General features: G+C 41.1%; 1 protein-coding gene across 1 annotated transcript in view; it reads left to right on the top strand.

The window, feature by feature from the left end:
* LOC143280265 (neuromedin-B receptor-like) overlaps positions 1-4,663 on the top strand; it is a 330,847-nt gene extending 326,184 nt beyond the window's left edge. Inside the window, exons 8-9 of the mRNA XM_076584896.1 lie at positions 2,862-2,892; positions 4,429-4,663. Coding sequence (XP_076441011.1) covers positions 2,862-2,892; positions 4,429-4,663 — 266 coding nt within the window. The remainder of the gene's footprint in view (positions 1-2,861; positions 2,893-4,428) is intronic.
* The last annotated feature ends 12,865 nt before the right edge of the window (positions 4,664-17,528 follow it).

Raw genomic sequence — 17,528 nt, 5'->3', positions numbered from 1 at the left:
CTTGTGTGTTTTTCTAATTCTCTCTCTCTCTCTCTCTCTCTCTCTCTCTCTCTCTCTCTCTCTCTCTCTCATGATTGAAGAAATATTGTACATGTAAACAATATCCAGATTGTTTTTTATTTGTTTGTTTGAAAGGGTTCATCTTTGAGCATCTTACCTGTTCATTATTTGTAAGCTTCAAATCCAACTTTTTTTTTAAGTGAACCTTTTGACACGTAGGACCGTTTTTAACCTACCGTATAGGCAGCCACACTCCGTTTTCGTGTGCTCCAAAACCCACCACACGCTGACAGGGGCGACAGGGTGTTTAAACGTGCGTAGGAATAAGTCACAAGCATCTCAGTGTTTTCCCGCCGCCAGAGAGAGTAGTTCAGTACAAAACGATTATTTCATTTATCGTTTTTCCCCCTCATCAAAATTTCCTCTTAGTTCTTCTGCCTCCGTGGGTTAGAGACCCCACATTCTTTTGTGTATCACGAGTGGGCTTTGCCGTTCGTAACCCCGCCATGTAGGCAGCCATATTCTGTTTTCGAGGGTCACCAAATTTTCATTTCCTCTCTTTTTCAATCATCCAGTCTTTGTTTCGGATACACACTCCCGGGAGTAGTCAACACAGCCTTGGACAACCAATGAGAGAGTGTGTTTCTTAGTCCTCAGACATGGTCGCGAGTGTTTCTTCAAGACTGCGTGACTTGGGGCCTTGTTTTCCTGGCCTTTTTTTTCTGGAAGTCCCGGCGCCGCGGGACATTATTGCTTCGTTACATTACTGGATTAACCTGGACCCCTCAAACAGCACAACCTTCACGACACAAAGGCCCAAACACTCAGTGAGCCACTTGACCGTCTTGGGGGCTTTTGCCAAAAGGTCGTTTACTGAACTCAGCTCTACAAATAGCTATAGTTGGTTTATCTTTGGAGATATAAAATATTCTGTGCCATGCGTTCTGTGGCCTGGCCGCCCGTGAAAATTTATCAGTTGCGGCAGGACATTGTCTGTGAACAGGTGTCTGTGGGTCTGGTTTATAGTTTTTCATGTTTCTGGCCTGGTTTGTCTATAGTTATACATGTTTCTGGTCTGATTTATTTATAGTTATACATGTGTGTGGTTTGGTTTATCTATAGTTATACATGTTTGACACAGTGGTCTGGTTTATCTATAGTTATACATCAGTGTTTGTGGTTTGGTTTATCTATAGTTATACATGTTTGTGGTTGGTTTATTTATAGTTATACATGTTTGTCGTCTGGTCTATACATGTTTGCGGTGTGGTTTGTTATTTTATAGTTGTACATGTTTGTGGTCTGGTTTATCTATAGTTATACATGTTTTTGGCCTGGCTTATTTATAGTTATACACGTTTGAGGTCTGATTTATCTATAGTTATATACATTGTGGTCTAGTTGAACAATAGTTGTACATGGTTAGACATTTAGACGTCTGGTTTATCTATAGTTATACATGTTTGTGGTCTGGTTTCTCTATAGCAAAACATGTTTGTGGTATGGTTTATTATTTTATAGTTATTCATGATTGTGGTCTGGTTTATCTGGTAGGTATACATATTTGTGGTCCAGTTAATCTATAGTTATACGTATTTGTAGTCTAGCTAATCTATATATATATATATATTTGTGGTCCAGTTGAACTACAGTTATACATAGACATTTTGACGTCTGGTTTATCTGTAGTTATATGTTTGTGGTCTGGTTTGTTTATAGCTGTACATCTCCGTAGAGTTGAGTTTCAACGACCTGTTGGTTTGTGCTCCCACCCCCACACCCCACCCCTAATAAGGTCAAGTTGTTTAGTGCTGTGGTGTCTGTAGTTTGGGTTTGTTCGTCTGGTTTATTTGTAGTTTTATGTGTCTGTAGATCTGGGAGTGTGAGACAGGCAAATCCGGCGACAGAGACTGTCTGTTTCTTTTTTTTCCTGTGCACACAAATCAGCTTTGAAGTTTTATATTTCTGTTTTCGGAAGGGCTGTTGGGGGAAGGGCCAGTCAGGGTGCGTGTGGGGTGGGGGTGTGTGGACATGAGGGAGATGTTTGATTTTTTTTTACAGCTCACAATTTATTAGCTTCGTTTGTGTGTGTGTTGTTGTCGTTGTTGTTGCTGCTGCTGATGCTGTTGCTGGTGGTGGTGGTGCTGTTGGTGGTGGTGGTGGTGGTGCTGCTGCTGCTGTTGGTGGTGGTGGTGGTGCTGTTGCTGTTGTTGGTGGTGGTGGTGCTGCTGCTGTTGTTAGTGTAAAAAGTGAAACCTGGTGTGCTTGAATGTGGCTTAAATCTCTGGTGATGAGTTTTATATTCATACTTTTTTCGACGTTATTGTTGTTGGGTAGCTGTAGAGACAAACAAATATATTGGATAAATCAATATGTATATGTTTGTTTGTTTGTTTTTGTTGTTGTTGTTTTTTTTTTGTGTGTTTTTTTTTGTTTTGTTTTGTTTTGTTTTTTGCTGTTGTTGTTGTTGTTGTTCTTCATCTACTGGATATTGTGACAAGTGTCAGACTGAAGCCGTCATTACAAGTTGATACCTGACATTAATGACGCTTATATCATTCACATTGTTGTGCCTTTATTTTCAGTGGCTTTGAATTAACGATTGAATTATCTATTATCACACGTGGAAATAAGCCAGCACATGATCTTGCTGTTGATAATGACGTGGCATTCATTGAAATTAACACGTGGTCAGTTTCATGGTGATTGTGAATGTTGTTGTTGTTGTTTTTTGTTGTTTTTTTTGTTGTTGTTTTTTTTACTTGCTGTCCGATGAGTTATGACACAATGCATTAACTGTTGTTTTTGTTTGTGTTGTTTCTGGGGTGGGGTGGGGTCTACTGCTGCTGCTGCTGACACAGTGACTGCTGTTCGTCCTGTCTCACCAGAAAGGTATCTTGTTGTCTGTCTGTCTCTGTCTCTGTCTCTCTTCCTGTCTGTCTGCCTGTCTGCATGTCTGTCTTACTGTCAGTACAATTCCGCCCTGGACACTGACCGTGTCGTTCTGAATGGTTTGCATGTCGTCCGTTTCAGGGTTGGTGTTACCGTGGGTTTGTGACACCCAGTTTGACATTGTTCATCAACTGCTTCCTGTTCCTCCGCACCCGCTCTTTGTCTGTACTCTCTCTCTCTCTCTCTCTCTCTCTCTCTCTCTCTCTCTCTGTATATATATATATATATATATATATATATATGTCTATGTAGCCATTCCTGTTCCCTCTCTCTCTAGCTCTCCCTCACTCTCTCTCTCTCTCTCTCTCTCTCTCTCTCTCTCTCCACCCCCTCTGTCTATCTATCTATTCCTCCTCACTCTCTCTCTCTCTCTCTCCCCCTCTATCTATCTATCTACTCTTCCTCACCCTCTGTCCCTCCTCTATCTATCTAGCTATTCCTCTCTCTCTCTCTTTCCTCTCTCTCTATCTCTCCGTCCCTCTGTCTATCTAGCTATTCCTCCTCCCTCTCTCTATATATATATATCTCTCTCCCCCACTGTCTGTCTCTCTCTCTCCACCACCATCACTCTTCATCCGTCTCTGTCTTTTGTTCCTTACTCTATCCTTCCTCCCTCTCTCTCCCTCGCTCTCGCCCCTCCCCCCACTCCCCACCCTCTCTCTCTCTCTCTCTCTCTCTCTCTGAAATGATGTTTCTTACCCTTTTTTTTTTTTTTCTTCATTCTTCACATCCCATCTCTGTCTGTCTGTCTGTCTGTCTGTCTGTCCGTGTCTCTTCCGCTGTTTTTCTCCAACCCACCCACCCTCTTCTTCCCTTTTCGTTTTCACAGTTTGTGTCTTTTTCTCAGTTTTAAATCTTCTGATCATCTCATTCAACTCTTTTTAATCATCTGGTGTGTGTGTGTGTGTGTGTGTGTGGTACTAGTAGTAATAGCAGTAGTAGTAGTAATCTTCGAGTCCAACGTCCTTCTGTTAAAGTAATATTAAATGGTGTGTATGTGTGCGCGCGCGCCCATGTGTGTGCGTGTGTGTGTGTGTGTGTGTATGTGTGCACCCGTATGTGCGTATGTGTAAATGTGTGTGTGTGTGTGTGTGTGTATGTGTGTGTGTGTGTAGTACTTGTGGTAATAACAGTAGTGGTGGTCTTCAGTCCAACGTATTTCAGTTAAAGTGATATTAAATTGTGTGTGTGTGTGTGTGTGCGTATGTGTATGTACGCGTGTGTACGTGTGTGTGTGTTACTCTGTGTGTATGTGTGTGTTACTAGTATCAGTAGCAGTCTTCAGTCCACTGTCTTTCTATAAATGTGATATTAAATGGTGTGTGTGTGTGCGCGCGCCCGTGTGTGTGTGTGTGTGTGAGCGTGCGAACGTGTGTGTGTGCGCGCGCCCGTGTATGTACGTGTACGTGTGTGTGTGTGTGTGTGTGTGTGTGTGTGTGTCTGTTACACTGTGGGACCCACCACCACCACCGCCAGCACCCGCCGGACCCGAGTGAGCGCCCACCCCGCCTGCCCGGGGCACCAGCACCGCCTCTGCCTGTACACCGCCGTGCTGGGCACGGGCCCGGCCGGGCACCGCGTCAACCCCCGGGGGGGCACGGGCACGGGCGCGGGCACCCTCCCCCGCCCCGTCGACCCCGCCCGCCACCACCCCGCCCGCCCCCACGCGGCGCGAGACCACAAGACCATGGCCCTGCTGGAGATGTTGTGATGTCATCGCCGCTGTCACCTGCGTCATCAGCCACGTGCTGCTATCACTGCGTCATTGAGAGTGAGAGAGGCGGCGTGTCTGTTGAGGTCGAGACTGACGTCGCCTTCTGTCAGCCCGGCCGAGTTACAAGCTTCGAAGTATGCGTCATTGCAAGGGAGAGTGACGTGGCTTGTTGGTGTTTGTAAACGTCCTAGTCAGCCCGGTCTGCGCAGTCAGGCGTCATCAACTACTACTACGTCATTGCAAGAGAGGGTGACGTGTCTGTAGGTGTTGTGACGTCGTTGTCAGCCGTCCGACACAGCCAGGCGTCGTCATCAGCCACGTGCACTACGTCACTGCAAGAGAAAGTACTGTCGTGTCCGAGGGAAAACATTGTCTGATTGTGGATGCATAGTTTTCATAAGAAAGTTTTCACTACTGAGAATCGAAAGTTCGATTTCTGCTTATATATTTCAGTTTTCTGTGGAAGGTGGTGAGAAACTACTATAATATATAGACATACAAGTTCAAAACTTTCGATTCTGAGTAAAAGAAAACTCTTCCAAAAACAAAAAGACCAAAAAAACAAAAAAAAAGGCAGGTGTTTTTAGATGTGACGTCAGCCGTCCCACTCACGTGCAAGGCGTCTGTTACATATGTACGTTACGTGACGTCATTATTACCGGGAGAAAAGTGATGTGTTTGTCTGGTGTCCGTTTCAGTCGTCATTTTGACAAACAGGGGCTGCTCATTCATCCACTGCCCTTGTGACATGTACGTCAGCAGGTGCGCGAGGTTTGGGGGGGTCAGGGTGGGTACACAGCGTGCTGTGACGTCACGTATTTTAGTGGTTGTGATGTCATCACGGGGGTTCAGTTGTGTGAGGGTGTGTGAACTCTAATGGGAGCGGGGGACGGGGAGGGGGGGCGAGGGGGGAGCGGGCTGTCATCACTGCATCAGGGCTCAGACTGTGCCGGGAGGCGTCCAGATGGCAGTGTTGAAAACGGCCATTTTTTTGTGCTAAATTATTTGTCTAGTTTGTGCCAGGCCTTTTCTCCGCCTTCAGTTGTTGTAGTTTTGTTGTTGTTGGGTTAGTTGTTTGCTTTTTGTGGGGGCTCCATCCTCCTATTTTTTCCCATTTCTTCAGGGGGTTTTTTTTTGTGTTGTTGTTGTTGTTTGTTTGTTTGTTTGTTTGTTTGGGTTTTTTGTTTGTTTTTTGTGAGGGTTTTTTGTGTGTGGATGTTCCATGCACCCTGATTTTTTGTTCTTATTTCGGTATCCGTGGACTGCAGTTCCACATTCCCTCACACTGATGTGCGAGTGGGCTGTGTTCAGTGTCCCAGATGACCTGTCTTATCATCTCGCTATGTAGGCAGCCATATGCCGTTTTCGGTTCGTGCAGGGAATAAATTCATGTTCCCATCAGTGACCGATCGAACACTTACATGGATTACGGAATTTTTAACGTGCATATAACGTTCCTGACACAGGAAACGAATAATGAGCGCCCAGTGGCAGCCGTCAGTCGGCTCTACCCAGGTAGGCAGCCGGTTCTGCAAATGACCCCGTGTTTGTAAAGCGCTTAGAGCTTCAGGTCTCCGACCGAGGATAGGCGCTGTATAAGTCTCCATGTCAATCAATCAGTCAATATATCATGTTTTGCATTAGTGTGTATACGCACCACCGCAGGCGAGTAAGGCATTTACAGGTCCGAGGCAGTGCATCTATCGAACAGGGATCTGATTGGAGAAATTCTCCACTCCGCTAAACCCATTAGGCACCGTATGATACCAGAATCGAACCTGGAACTGAGGACGCAAGCATAGGAAGTTCCGCAACTCGGCTAGCTGTTGTGCCCGTCAATATTTGAAGTTATATCCTGAAAATAATTCTGCTGTTTAACGAAACAAAAAAACAACACGAAACATATGTCTTGTCTCCGTTTGTGACATTGAATCACGTGAACGCCAGTCCTCCTTCCGGCTGTAAGAAAAGGCGACAGAGACATACATGTCTGCTGGTTTGCAACCTTTCTTCTCTCTCTCTCTCTCTCTCTCTCTCTCTCTCTCTCTCTTTCCCCTTTCGTTTTTGTTTTTGTTGTTTTTGTTGTTGTTGTTTTGGTTTGGGGTTTTTTGTTTGTTTGGTTTTTGTTGTTGTTTTGTTTTTGTTTTTTTGGGTGGGGGTGGGGGTGGGGGGGTCCGCTCTCAATTTCCATCTTCCCCATTCCCTTTTTCTTCCCATGCTCAGCAGCTACTATATGTCTGGAATCAGTTTAAAACATTATGAAAACAATTGATAAGTGTGTGAGTGTGTATTTGTGCGCACACACGCGCGCGTTCGTTGTCATCTGACACTGTGAGTCTGCGCGACCGTGCTGCCTGTATTTGATATAATCTGGTCGTTTCGCCCCATTGTCAGTTCGCGGCCCCCAGCCAGTTCGCCCCCTTTTGCCGTCTGTTCGCCCCTGTCGCTGCCTGGTTTCTTTCAGTGAGCGATACAGTGCTCCGTTCCTCCAATAAAGACAAAAACAGAATGTACTTTTTATGTTTTTATTTACACACACACACACACACACACACACACACACACACACACACACACACACACACACAGAGACACACACACACACACACACACACACACACACACAGAGGGTTATGGGGTTTCTGTTATTATCCTTCTTACTCATTTTACGGTGTGTTTTTTTTGTTTGTTTGTTATTGTTGTTGTTGTTGTTGTTTTGCCTTTTTTCCGAAACTGTGGATACAACTTCTTACAAGCCTCTTACAGCCCTTCCATTTCGATCCATCCTTACCCGATAGATATGATCTCATAAAACTTCTTTTGCGACTTCCCAGATAATTACTGTCTGTGTCTAGTCTTGTTGATCATCTGATCCATTTCCCTATGCCTCTTGTCTCCTTGACACTAGAAATCAGTAGTAGAATCATGTTGCATATAGCTGCATGAATCTTGGCCAAACACTAATGTTGTTCTCTGAAGACCTTGTACTGTCCAGCTGTCCCTAGAGTTTCTTATCACCGTGTATTTTGTACTTCGTCTCCTGTTTCTGTTTTCTCTGTTCTGTTTTCTGTTGTTGCACAGTTATGTGTGGAGCGAACTGGACAGTACAAGGTCTTCAGAGAACACCATTAGTGTTTGGTCAAGATTCATGCAGCTATATGCAACATGATTCTACTACTGACTTCTAGTGTCAAAGAGACAATAGGCATGGGGAAATGGATCAGATGATCAACAAGACTAGACACAGACAGTAATTATCCGGGAAGTCGCAAAAGAAGTTTTATGAGATCATATCTATCGGATAAGGATGGATCGAAATGGAAGGGCTGTTTGGGCTGTAATTAATACTACGGCACTAGCCTTCCGCGACTTCAAAGAAAACAATACAGGATCAAACGTGTATATTTTATTAACTGGATGGGGGCGAAACGACCTGTCGTGTGGGGTCGAACTGGCCGGCTCGGCCAGGGGCAAACTGGTTGGGGATGAACCACTGAGATCGTAGTTACATGTTTATAGGTCAGTGGGATGAACCGACATGGCGGAGAAACGACCATAAACCGTTTAGTTGGGGGGGGGGGGGGGGGTTCCGGTCAGAACTGACGCTTGACCAGTATCGTGTTTTCGTTTTGTTAGTGTTATATCCATGGAGTGTTGATGTTAAAATTTGGACTGTTGTTGCACAGTTATGTGTGTTGAAATCGTCGGTGTTGGTATTTTAATTGTTTCGGTGATCATTGTGAGTCCTGTTACATCGGTAAGATAAACACTTTTTGACCAAAGACAGGAGGAAAAAGACTTGGACGGGAGAATGTTTTTAATTTTGCATTCACCTACTTTACACTTGCAAAAGATTTGTGTGTGTGTGTTAAAATCAACACTTTTTTTTTTTTTTTTTTTTTTTTTTTTTTTTTTTTTTTGCTCAAACGGGCGAATGGGCAAAGCTTTATGACAATTATTCACTCCGGTGTATGTTACAGTAACGTTGTAATGAAAGACTGCCTCGTCTCAGTCAACAAATGTGCTTCTTTCAAAACTGAAGCTGCTTTTGATAGAATTTAGAACGAAGGAAAAACAAGTCTCAGGAAAACACTGCTTAAAAAAAAATATATATATATATCAACACTTTACATTTCAACGTCACAGCAACCAGGAACAATACGTGACCGCATGTGCGAAGCAAATTAGTTTCTATGGTGTGATAAACATGAACGCAATCGTATTCTTTAAATGACACTGAAACTTACAACGACAGCGGTATGGGTAGAGGCATGTTTATTTTTGGAGTACATTTTAGTAGTGTGAGATGAGGAGGAGGACGATTATTAATACATTTATTTCCTTTTTTATATACATTTGTTCCTTTTATATTACTATTATTTATGATGGAAACGCACATGCATGAACAGTTAGCACGACGCTGTTATGTTCTCATTGTTTCTTTTTGTTGTGATTTTTTTTTTTTAAATACTGTTCATGATTATTATTAATGCTCTTGATGACTAAGCATACTGCAAAGCCATAACAGATGATACAACAAAACGGTATGGCAACCATTGAATAGGGATATATATATATATATATATATATATATATATATATATATATATATATATATATATATATATATATATGGCATAGCAATATATAAACTTTTCTTTACGTAATATCTTTAAAAAGTGCAGTTCAATTTAATTACTGCAGTATCGAAGAAATGATGCAGGACAATTAATGTTCACTCTCTGTTACGATTTCCATATACCTGTATGGTGTTTGTTTCAATACAGTTCTCATAAACAGTTGTAATATCCCTACCTTTTGGACATTTTTTTGCTAGAAATTTCGTTTTTGATCGCTATCTTTGATTCTGGCTTTTTTTCTGATTTGCATTTTCTTTCTGTCTTCTGTTCCTTTGTCATTTTCTGCCACGCTGGTCCATCCACCTTTTTTCAACAACGCCTTACCTGGAATGTTTCTATAGTTTTCTGAACTGGATGATTATTGGGTACTACAGTCTCTGAAGTCACTCTATATTTTGTTCTTTATTTGCTCCGTGGACTTATGTGGTACCTGTCTGGAATTTTTGGATTTGTATGCCTGTTGATACTGTTATTATAAATCTCATATAATGTTGTTATGTATTATAGGGTCTTTTGTTTTAACTGATTTTTATGTTCGGGTTAGTAGGTTGGGTTTTTTTCGTTTTGTTTTGCTTTGGTTTTTTCTTGTTGTTTTTTCTTCCTCTGATGTATAAGTGAATGGTACTGTCAACATCAGACACATGTCTTTGGTTTATGTGCTTTTATGCAGGGGGGGGAGGGATGAGTTTGGGGATCATTTTGTTGTTGTTGTTTTCTTTGTTTTTGTAAGGTTCTACAGGACCTATGTATATAATATGAGCCAGTGTGGCCAACTCGGTTGTAAGCAACAAAAGATAAAGTATTGCATTATTGTATGTGCCTTGTAAATATACAGGAAATGTTCTGTTATGGACCGTATTCCGCTTCAGGCATAAATGTTGCAGTGTGTCAAGAACATTATACTTTCCTTTCTCAGAAATGAACTGGACAAACGGTTTACTGGATAAGATATATTTTGAGCTGTTGAACTTTATAGCAAGTGGCAGTGCTAATTAAATAAGATGTCTCTCATGATCTCTAGTCTGCTTGAATTAGACAAATCAAGTATAATGTGTTCGCCTTCATCCTTACAAAATCATAATCAAGTACATTTTTGTTGTTGTTGTTGCGTTTTCTTCTTCTTCTTCTTCTTCGTTCATGGGCTGCAACTCCCACGTTCACTCGTATGTACACGAGTGGGCTTTTACGCGTGTAATTGTTTTTACCCCGCCATGTAGGCGGCCATACTCCGTTTTCAGGGGTGTGCATGCTGGGTTACAGGGTATATTCTTGTTTCCATAACCCACCGAACGCTGACATGAATTACAGATCTTTAACGTGCGTATTTGATCTTCTGCTCGCGTATACACACGAAGGGTGTTAGGCACAAGCAGGGCTGCTTGGGAGATCGGAAAAATCTCTACCCTTTACCCACCAGGCGCTGTTACCGAGATTCTAACCCGGGACCCTCAGATTGAAAGTCCACCGCTTTAAATTAACCACTCGGCTATTACGCCCGCCTTATGATTGATGAGAAAAAGGCGATAAACCACAAAAAAAACCTCTCAAAAACTAATACAGAAAGGAAGATCAAGCATAAAGCATGGCTGTTAGTATAGTACACATATTCTTGCGCATGTAGCAGGGTCAATTTGACTACTAAAATTTCTAAACCGATTATTGCTAAACTTTTCACAATTCAAATTTTCGTCAATACAAAGCGTATATAGCCAGGCTCTTTTTATATTTAATGGTAGTGAAATAGATAATCTCATCTGGTAAATTACATCAACATGTCTGTGACATAAGTTCCTTACAAGTTTAATTCAGCGAGTGCTTTGTAATGGTTTTCCATGTAAAGGTAAAATCTTCGCAGTGCATGTTTGTTTTGGCAACGTATTCTTCAGTTTGGTATCTCATTTTAAAATGTTTTCCTAAAAGAGAATGCTGGATACATTTTCCGAACTGCGTTTATGTATGCGTAGACAAGAATATGTCTATCATTTGTTTTTAGCTTACAGTCAGTGCAAAGTTAACTTCTTTGATGATAACGAAGTATGTATATTTCAAAAATCTAATGCTGTGCAGCTTGGGATGAATTAACTTCAGTAAGTGGCTGATTGTTTTCTTTTCAGTTTTGCGCATTAGTTGTATGAAGTTCTTCATTTAGTTTTCAATATGTGTTGCCAGTGTACCATTAACCACTATCCCGATTGAGTATTCGAAAGGTTAAAGGTTGCAAGGCTTTTTAAAGCTGCAGGGGCATTGATTTCATATTTGTTATGTAAGGGGCCCTGCATTGGAAGGGTGCGAATCGAATGATACAGAATACTTATTTGAAAATCAACACCAGTCAGAATGTAGCATTGACAAAAGTACTGTAGATGTATTTTCTGTTGTATTTCATAAATATTCATAATAGAACATTCTGGAAATAATTATGTCAGTTATTTTAACCATGCTGGTGGTTAACTCACTCAGTACGGCCAGTCCTCTCTTCTCCTCTACACAGACCCCTCGGATGTCCAGTGGGTGTCTGAATGACCCAACCTTTAGCTTCCGTCGTCAGAATTGTGGTATTCTTTGTCAACATTCACCTCTTCAGTATAAGAGCCTTCCGCGTGCAATATTTGGATGGTGGTAATTGGGGTGAAACGCTGTTAACGACATCTCTTTCGCCGTTCGTATGGAGAGAGTTAAGAGTTGTCACTTTGGCAGATCTGTATGCACAGATTTTTTTTTTTCTTTCTTTTTTTCTAAGAATTGTCAGACAACAAAATGGTTGCAAGGAATTAATGAGTGCTTGGCCACCTTAGTAGCAAAATATTAACACTCAAACACTGAAATTTTATGCTTACATACCGACACATTTTGTCTACTCAAGCCATTTTACACAGAATATGCAGGGAGGGGGAGGGGGGGGGGAATATATAATTTTATGATGGGAATGTAGCAATAGGCACTGCATTTGTGTGTTGGTGCAGTGAACAATCTGGTTAATATTTGTAGCACATATGTGATATAGTTATCATTAATGTTCACTCACGAAAACTAGGGCAAATTGTCATTGTTTTGCAAACAGAAGTATGTACATAGGTTAATTGTTGAAGGTAGGATTATTATGTCAACGTTTATTGTTAAAGTTGAGATAATGTCAGTGTTTATTGTGTACATTTGTACATGTATGTGCATGTTAGAAATTTCATGCACACAAGTTCAAGAAAATGCCAGTGTTTGTGTATCTGACATGGTTCATGTACATCACAATGGAAAAATGTGTTTATTGTGTGAGTGAGATGGTTCATGCGCATCAAGTTGACGATCACCTCAGTGGTTACTGTGTCATGCCCCTGAAGCATGAATAGATTAGAATGAACATGTTCATCACGTTCTTCAGGAGAAGGTCAGTGTTCATTATGCACATGATGAGATCAGTGTTAATTATGCACATCTGTATGTGTCAGTGACACAAAGCAGAATATATGGGGGTGGGGTGAGAAATTGCTCAGCATTAAGGCAAAATCTTTACTCCATGGTACACACTGTTTATTGTTGTTGGAGCGCTGGAGTCAAATATGCATCTTGCTATACTGCTTTTAAAGCTTTTTTTTTCTTTTTTCTTTTTTCTTTGTCCGTATCTTTTGCGCATGTCACTGTCAGTGTAAACTGTGTAACATTTATGGCAAAGCACAGATGAAGAGGTGATAAAAAATCAATCTGCTTCTCTACCAGTGGTGGGACAAGTCACCACATACAAGGAAAGGTGGGAGGGTGAGGTGATCAGTTTAACAGGTCTATAGAAAGGAATCATTCCTCTTTTGCGAGGTACAATATTTTACGTGGGTAAATATGTTGCTACGTGAAGTCTTCTGTTGCAAACTTTTAAGGTCAATGCAGTTGGGTTTTGGTTATTGATACAGAGTGGTGGCTGGGTTATGTTAGGCCGAAAGTTTGTGCACTTTCTTCTTTTTCGTTTTTTTCCCCAGTGGGAAACTTACAATTACAGGATTTTGTAAGTTATAGTCTGCAACGAACCCATCTTACTGTGATTTTTGTTAAAAGTTGGAAAATTGTCATTTGGAGGATACAGTTAATACATCCCTTTTATGGGATGGTGATACACAAGTAACTTTATAGCAGCTTTGTACGAGGGATGTTGGTTCAAGATTTCCCCGGACTTACTTCTGGTTATTGTAGGCTGAAATATTGTTCACATTGTAATTTGTATCTCTGAACTAACTTTTTTCTATCTTTTTTTAATTTTTTTACAGTTGCTATAGTGGGGTAAGGTATGCTAATGGAGCCAGTTGAATGCAAAGCAGTCATCAAGTTTCTGTACTTTAGATGCTGCACACCAAGGCAGATGTTTGATGAGGTGAGAGAGACTTCTTCTGCGTTTGTGGGCTGCAACTCCCACGTTCACTCATATGTACACGAGTGGGCTTTGACGTGTATGACTGTTTTTACCCCGCCGTGTAAGCAGCCATACTCCACTTTTGGGGGTGATGAAAGAGACAATAAACAGTGCCTGGCAGGCTGTATCAGCTGAGTCACAATAGAGCATGCATTTGTGTTAGTCACTGAAATATACTGTTCCAAAAATGGGACAGTGGGCATAAACTGGTTAAGCACAAACTATTATTATCAAGCACACACTATCACTATAAACACAGACTGCAACAACTCTGATAAAGACATAACAACTAAAGTAAGCTAAGGTTGTTCAATATGAAAGATCTAGGTATACCAGTGTGTTACAGCTGATCATTTATATGCATGTTATTGAAAATCATGGTAACTGCATCATTTGCTCAATTGCTGTTACAACTTTTGAATAGTGTGCTATGTGCATCATTGTCACTTGTCAGTGGTAAATGAAGTATTTTTTCAGTGCTGTTGTGATGATGTTTTGTTTTTCTGTGTGAATTGCTGAAGAAAGCTGTTCAGGGATCCAGCACTGTGGTAAACACTACACTGTCAAGTTTAGTGTATGTGTGGAAAGCACATCACTGTATTTGCCTGTTGAATTCACTGAACATAGTTTGATGAATACTGTGATTGCATCACAGTTCGGGCTTTTAAATGTTGAGGACAAATTTTCAGTGTTGTGCCTGTTGAATGTCTTCTTTTGATGAAAATGAAAATAACCAAACAGGCTGTATATTTCTTTTATTGTAGCCCCATTGTGCTAAGGTTTTAACAATGCTGTTTTAATTGTTCATCAAAACAATGTTAATTACAGCATGTATAATGATGCCAGTCATATCATGTTAAACACTGTTAAAACATGGCTGTTTGAATGCCAAGATGATGAGTTGTGCCAGTGTGGTGTGGCTAAATGTGTTTACAGGTTTGTTAAATATTGGAACATTTCTGCAAATGTTATTGTTCCATGTCAACAAATTATATGTAGATATCACATGTCCAAGCTGTTTAATGAACATTATAGCAGCATCATAACCATGCTGAATCTGTTTGAACATGTTCTTTTTTTTCCTTCTTCTTTTTTTTTTTTTAATGTAAATGGGGCTCAAAATGATACTGCAGTAGTCCACTGACATTACTGATGTATATCATGCTGGCAATGTGTTGTTTTCTGTTCACAGAACAGGGAAATCTTTACTTTCTTGCTGTGTATTCCGTAGTGTGGATATGGAATGTCCTCACTTCATAATTTATCATCATCTTCTTTGGCAAGGGCTGGGTTCTGGCAAAAAAATAGTTCAGCAGTAGAGTGTGCCGAGCTAACTGGATGTGTCCATGTCATATGAAAAGTGTCAATGTCATATGTACCCTCCCTCCCTCGCAGCTTACCAAGAGTTCAAATCCACAATCACAAGTGTTGCCAAGTCGGGAAGAGCTTCAGTGGGAACAGTCCTAGCAACATACCGACAACTTATTGTGTCCATTTACAACTGGCTTGAAATCTCCCACCCCCTCTCCCCGCCACACACCCCCAACCCTACGTGTTGGATCGACACAAAAGCATCACGTGCCTGTCGAGTTCCTGCCCCAATATTCTGTGCTCACAGTGGATGCTATTCTCATGTGTATACTGTGTGTGTGTGTGTGCATGTGCAGCTACCCGCTTTTTCTTATTGTGTTTGAATCGTACACTGTCAAAAACTATGTAAGCTAATTATCAAGTATTGAGACAACTTTGAAAAGGCACGAGCTTGTTGTTCAATGCAAAAAGAAAACATGCTTTTATTTTTGTGATTGATCTTTATAAATATTTTTGTGTGGGTCTTTTAATCTTGTGGCAAACTTTTGACTTTTTTCAATTTTGTGGTGATACTGAATATGTATGTTCTAGCTGTTCTGTCGGGGGGTTTTGGGGGGTTTTTTTTTTCAGAGGGGGGAAGGGTGGGGGGGTTAACTTGTATGCAGGCTTCTATATGATCAGGTTAAAAGTCTGAGCAGCTCCAGAATAACGTAATACTGTATATTGTGTTGGCTTAAAAAAAACATGGATAACATTCTTATTTAGTATTTGTCAGAGTGTACGAAGCGAAGATATATAGTGTGTCAACAGAAAGGGCAGGAAAAGGTCAGATGGGTTCCTTCTTTGTGTTGGATCATTGTGTCACAAACACAAGTCAGGTTTTCATTTTACCTGGGACAGAATGGAGCAGTGGCGTAGCAGTAATGCACCCAACTAGGAAGCAAGCGTCCACAGGTTCAAGTCCCATGTATGAACCATGATTTTTTTAATCCCTTACACTAGACCTGGACAGGTGGTCTGGGTGTCTTTAAGATGAGACATTAAATCAAGATCCCATTTTGCAGCAAGCTCTTAAAAGAACCCACACCAACAGAAGGGTTGTCCCTGGCAGAATCATGTAATACCCTATTTATAGACTAATAAAACAAATATACATGGCACTGGACTGGTGACAACTCCCTGAGAAGCGCGTTTCCCATCACAAATAGTTTACTGTACTTCACCACATTTCTTTGCTTAGAATTCAGCCGTAACATACTAACTTGGGTCAGTTAGCAGATTTGTGCCAGAAACAGCAGTCTTGTTGCCATGAGTTCTTAAGAACATGAGCTCTGTGTATGCTGTTGCACATTTGACCTCGATTTGTCTCGTAAGAGACCCACACTTAGACCACCACACAAGGTCTAGTGGAGGAAAAGGTAAAGGAACTGTGTACTCTGGAACCAAGTTTCCTAGTTGCATGTTCTAGCATTAGCCCACCAGTGTTAAGACAGTGAAAATGAAAAAGATGGCATTTGTGGGTTAGATTTGAATGTTTTAAATTCTGGAACTAATGGAAGGTGGTTGGTTTTTTTTTTACTTTTTGTGTGAAAAGTTTGAAGCAGTAACTAGTTGTTATTGTACTTTATCAACCTTTGACTTGAAATAGATGTTAACGTGGCGATAGCCTTCAGATGACCTTAGTGGTCAGCGTGGCTCCCAACACCATAACTTGATTTGGCATTTGTAGGTCAACTGGGGTGTGGAGTGGTCCTGGGTAAGATCGTCGGCCAGTCTCCTTAAGCAACAAACATATCAATTAATGAAATAAACCGTTTCCTTGTAGTTCAGACTAGCCAGAAAATGAAAAGGATCCCTGTCGAGTGTTCCAGCCATTCTCTCCAGCTACTCATCCCAGTCTTTTCTGCCAGTTCAAACCCAGGAATGACATGGTGCTGTGGATGACATGTTTCAAGAGGGACATTTTTATTCCAGATATTCCCTTCCACATTACTTCAATTTCATGGTTACAGCTGGCTGAAAAGTGTCTGGGAGTTAGACTAAGATAGTAAGAAAATAAACATGACTCGAAAGATAGGCTACATCCCTGAAGCCAATTCATCTTATTTAACAAGTGAATCCATTCCTGCAAGTCTGGTGGCTGCTTTTTTTCTTCTTTTTTTTAAAAAAAATATAAATAAAGGGTTTTCTGTGTGAGGTGCATTGTGTCTTTTCTCTGACAGATTTTTTTTGTTTTTTGTGCTCAAGATGGGGAGAGGGGGAAGTCAGCTTTTGTTTTACCTGAAAGCCAAGCCTCTACTTCTTGTGCCAAGACTCCGGACAGTGAGTAAAGGGTACAACTGTTCTCAAACATGCTGTTTTCTCCACACTGTATGTGTGTGCGCGCATGTGTGCTTGCCACTATGGGTGTCCACAAATAAATAAATAAAAGTATCACACGACTGTCCAGTGTTTTCATAAAAAGAAATGTTTCTCCCTTCCATATCCTATATAAGTACCTACATTGTTTTTCTTCTCT

The sequence above is a fragment of the Babylonia areolata genome, chromosome 3 (assembly GCF_041734735.1).
Source record: "Babylonia areolata isolate BAREFJ2019XMU chromosome 3, ASM4173473v1, whole genome shotgun sequence".
Lineage (NCBI taxonomy): Eukaryota > Metazoa > Mollusca > Gastropoda > Neogastropoda > Buccinidae > Babylonia > Babylonia areolata.
Note: the sequence above shows the minus strand (reverse complement) of the source record. Positions and strands in the feature narration are given on the sequence as shown.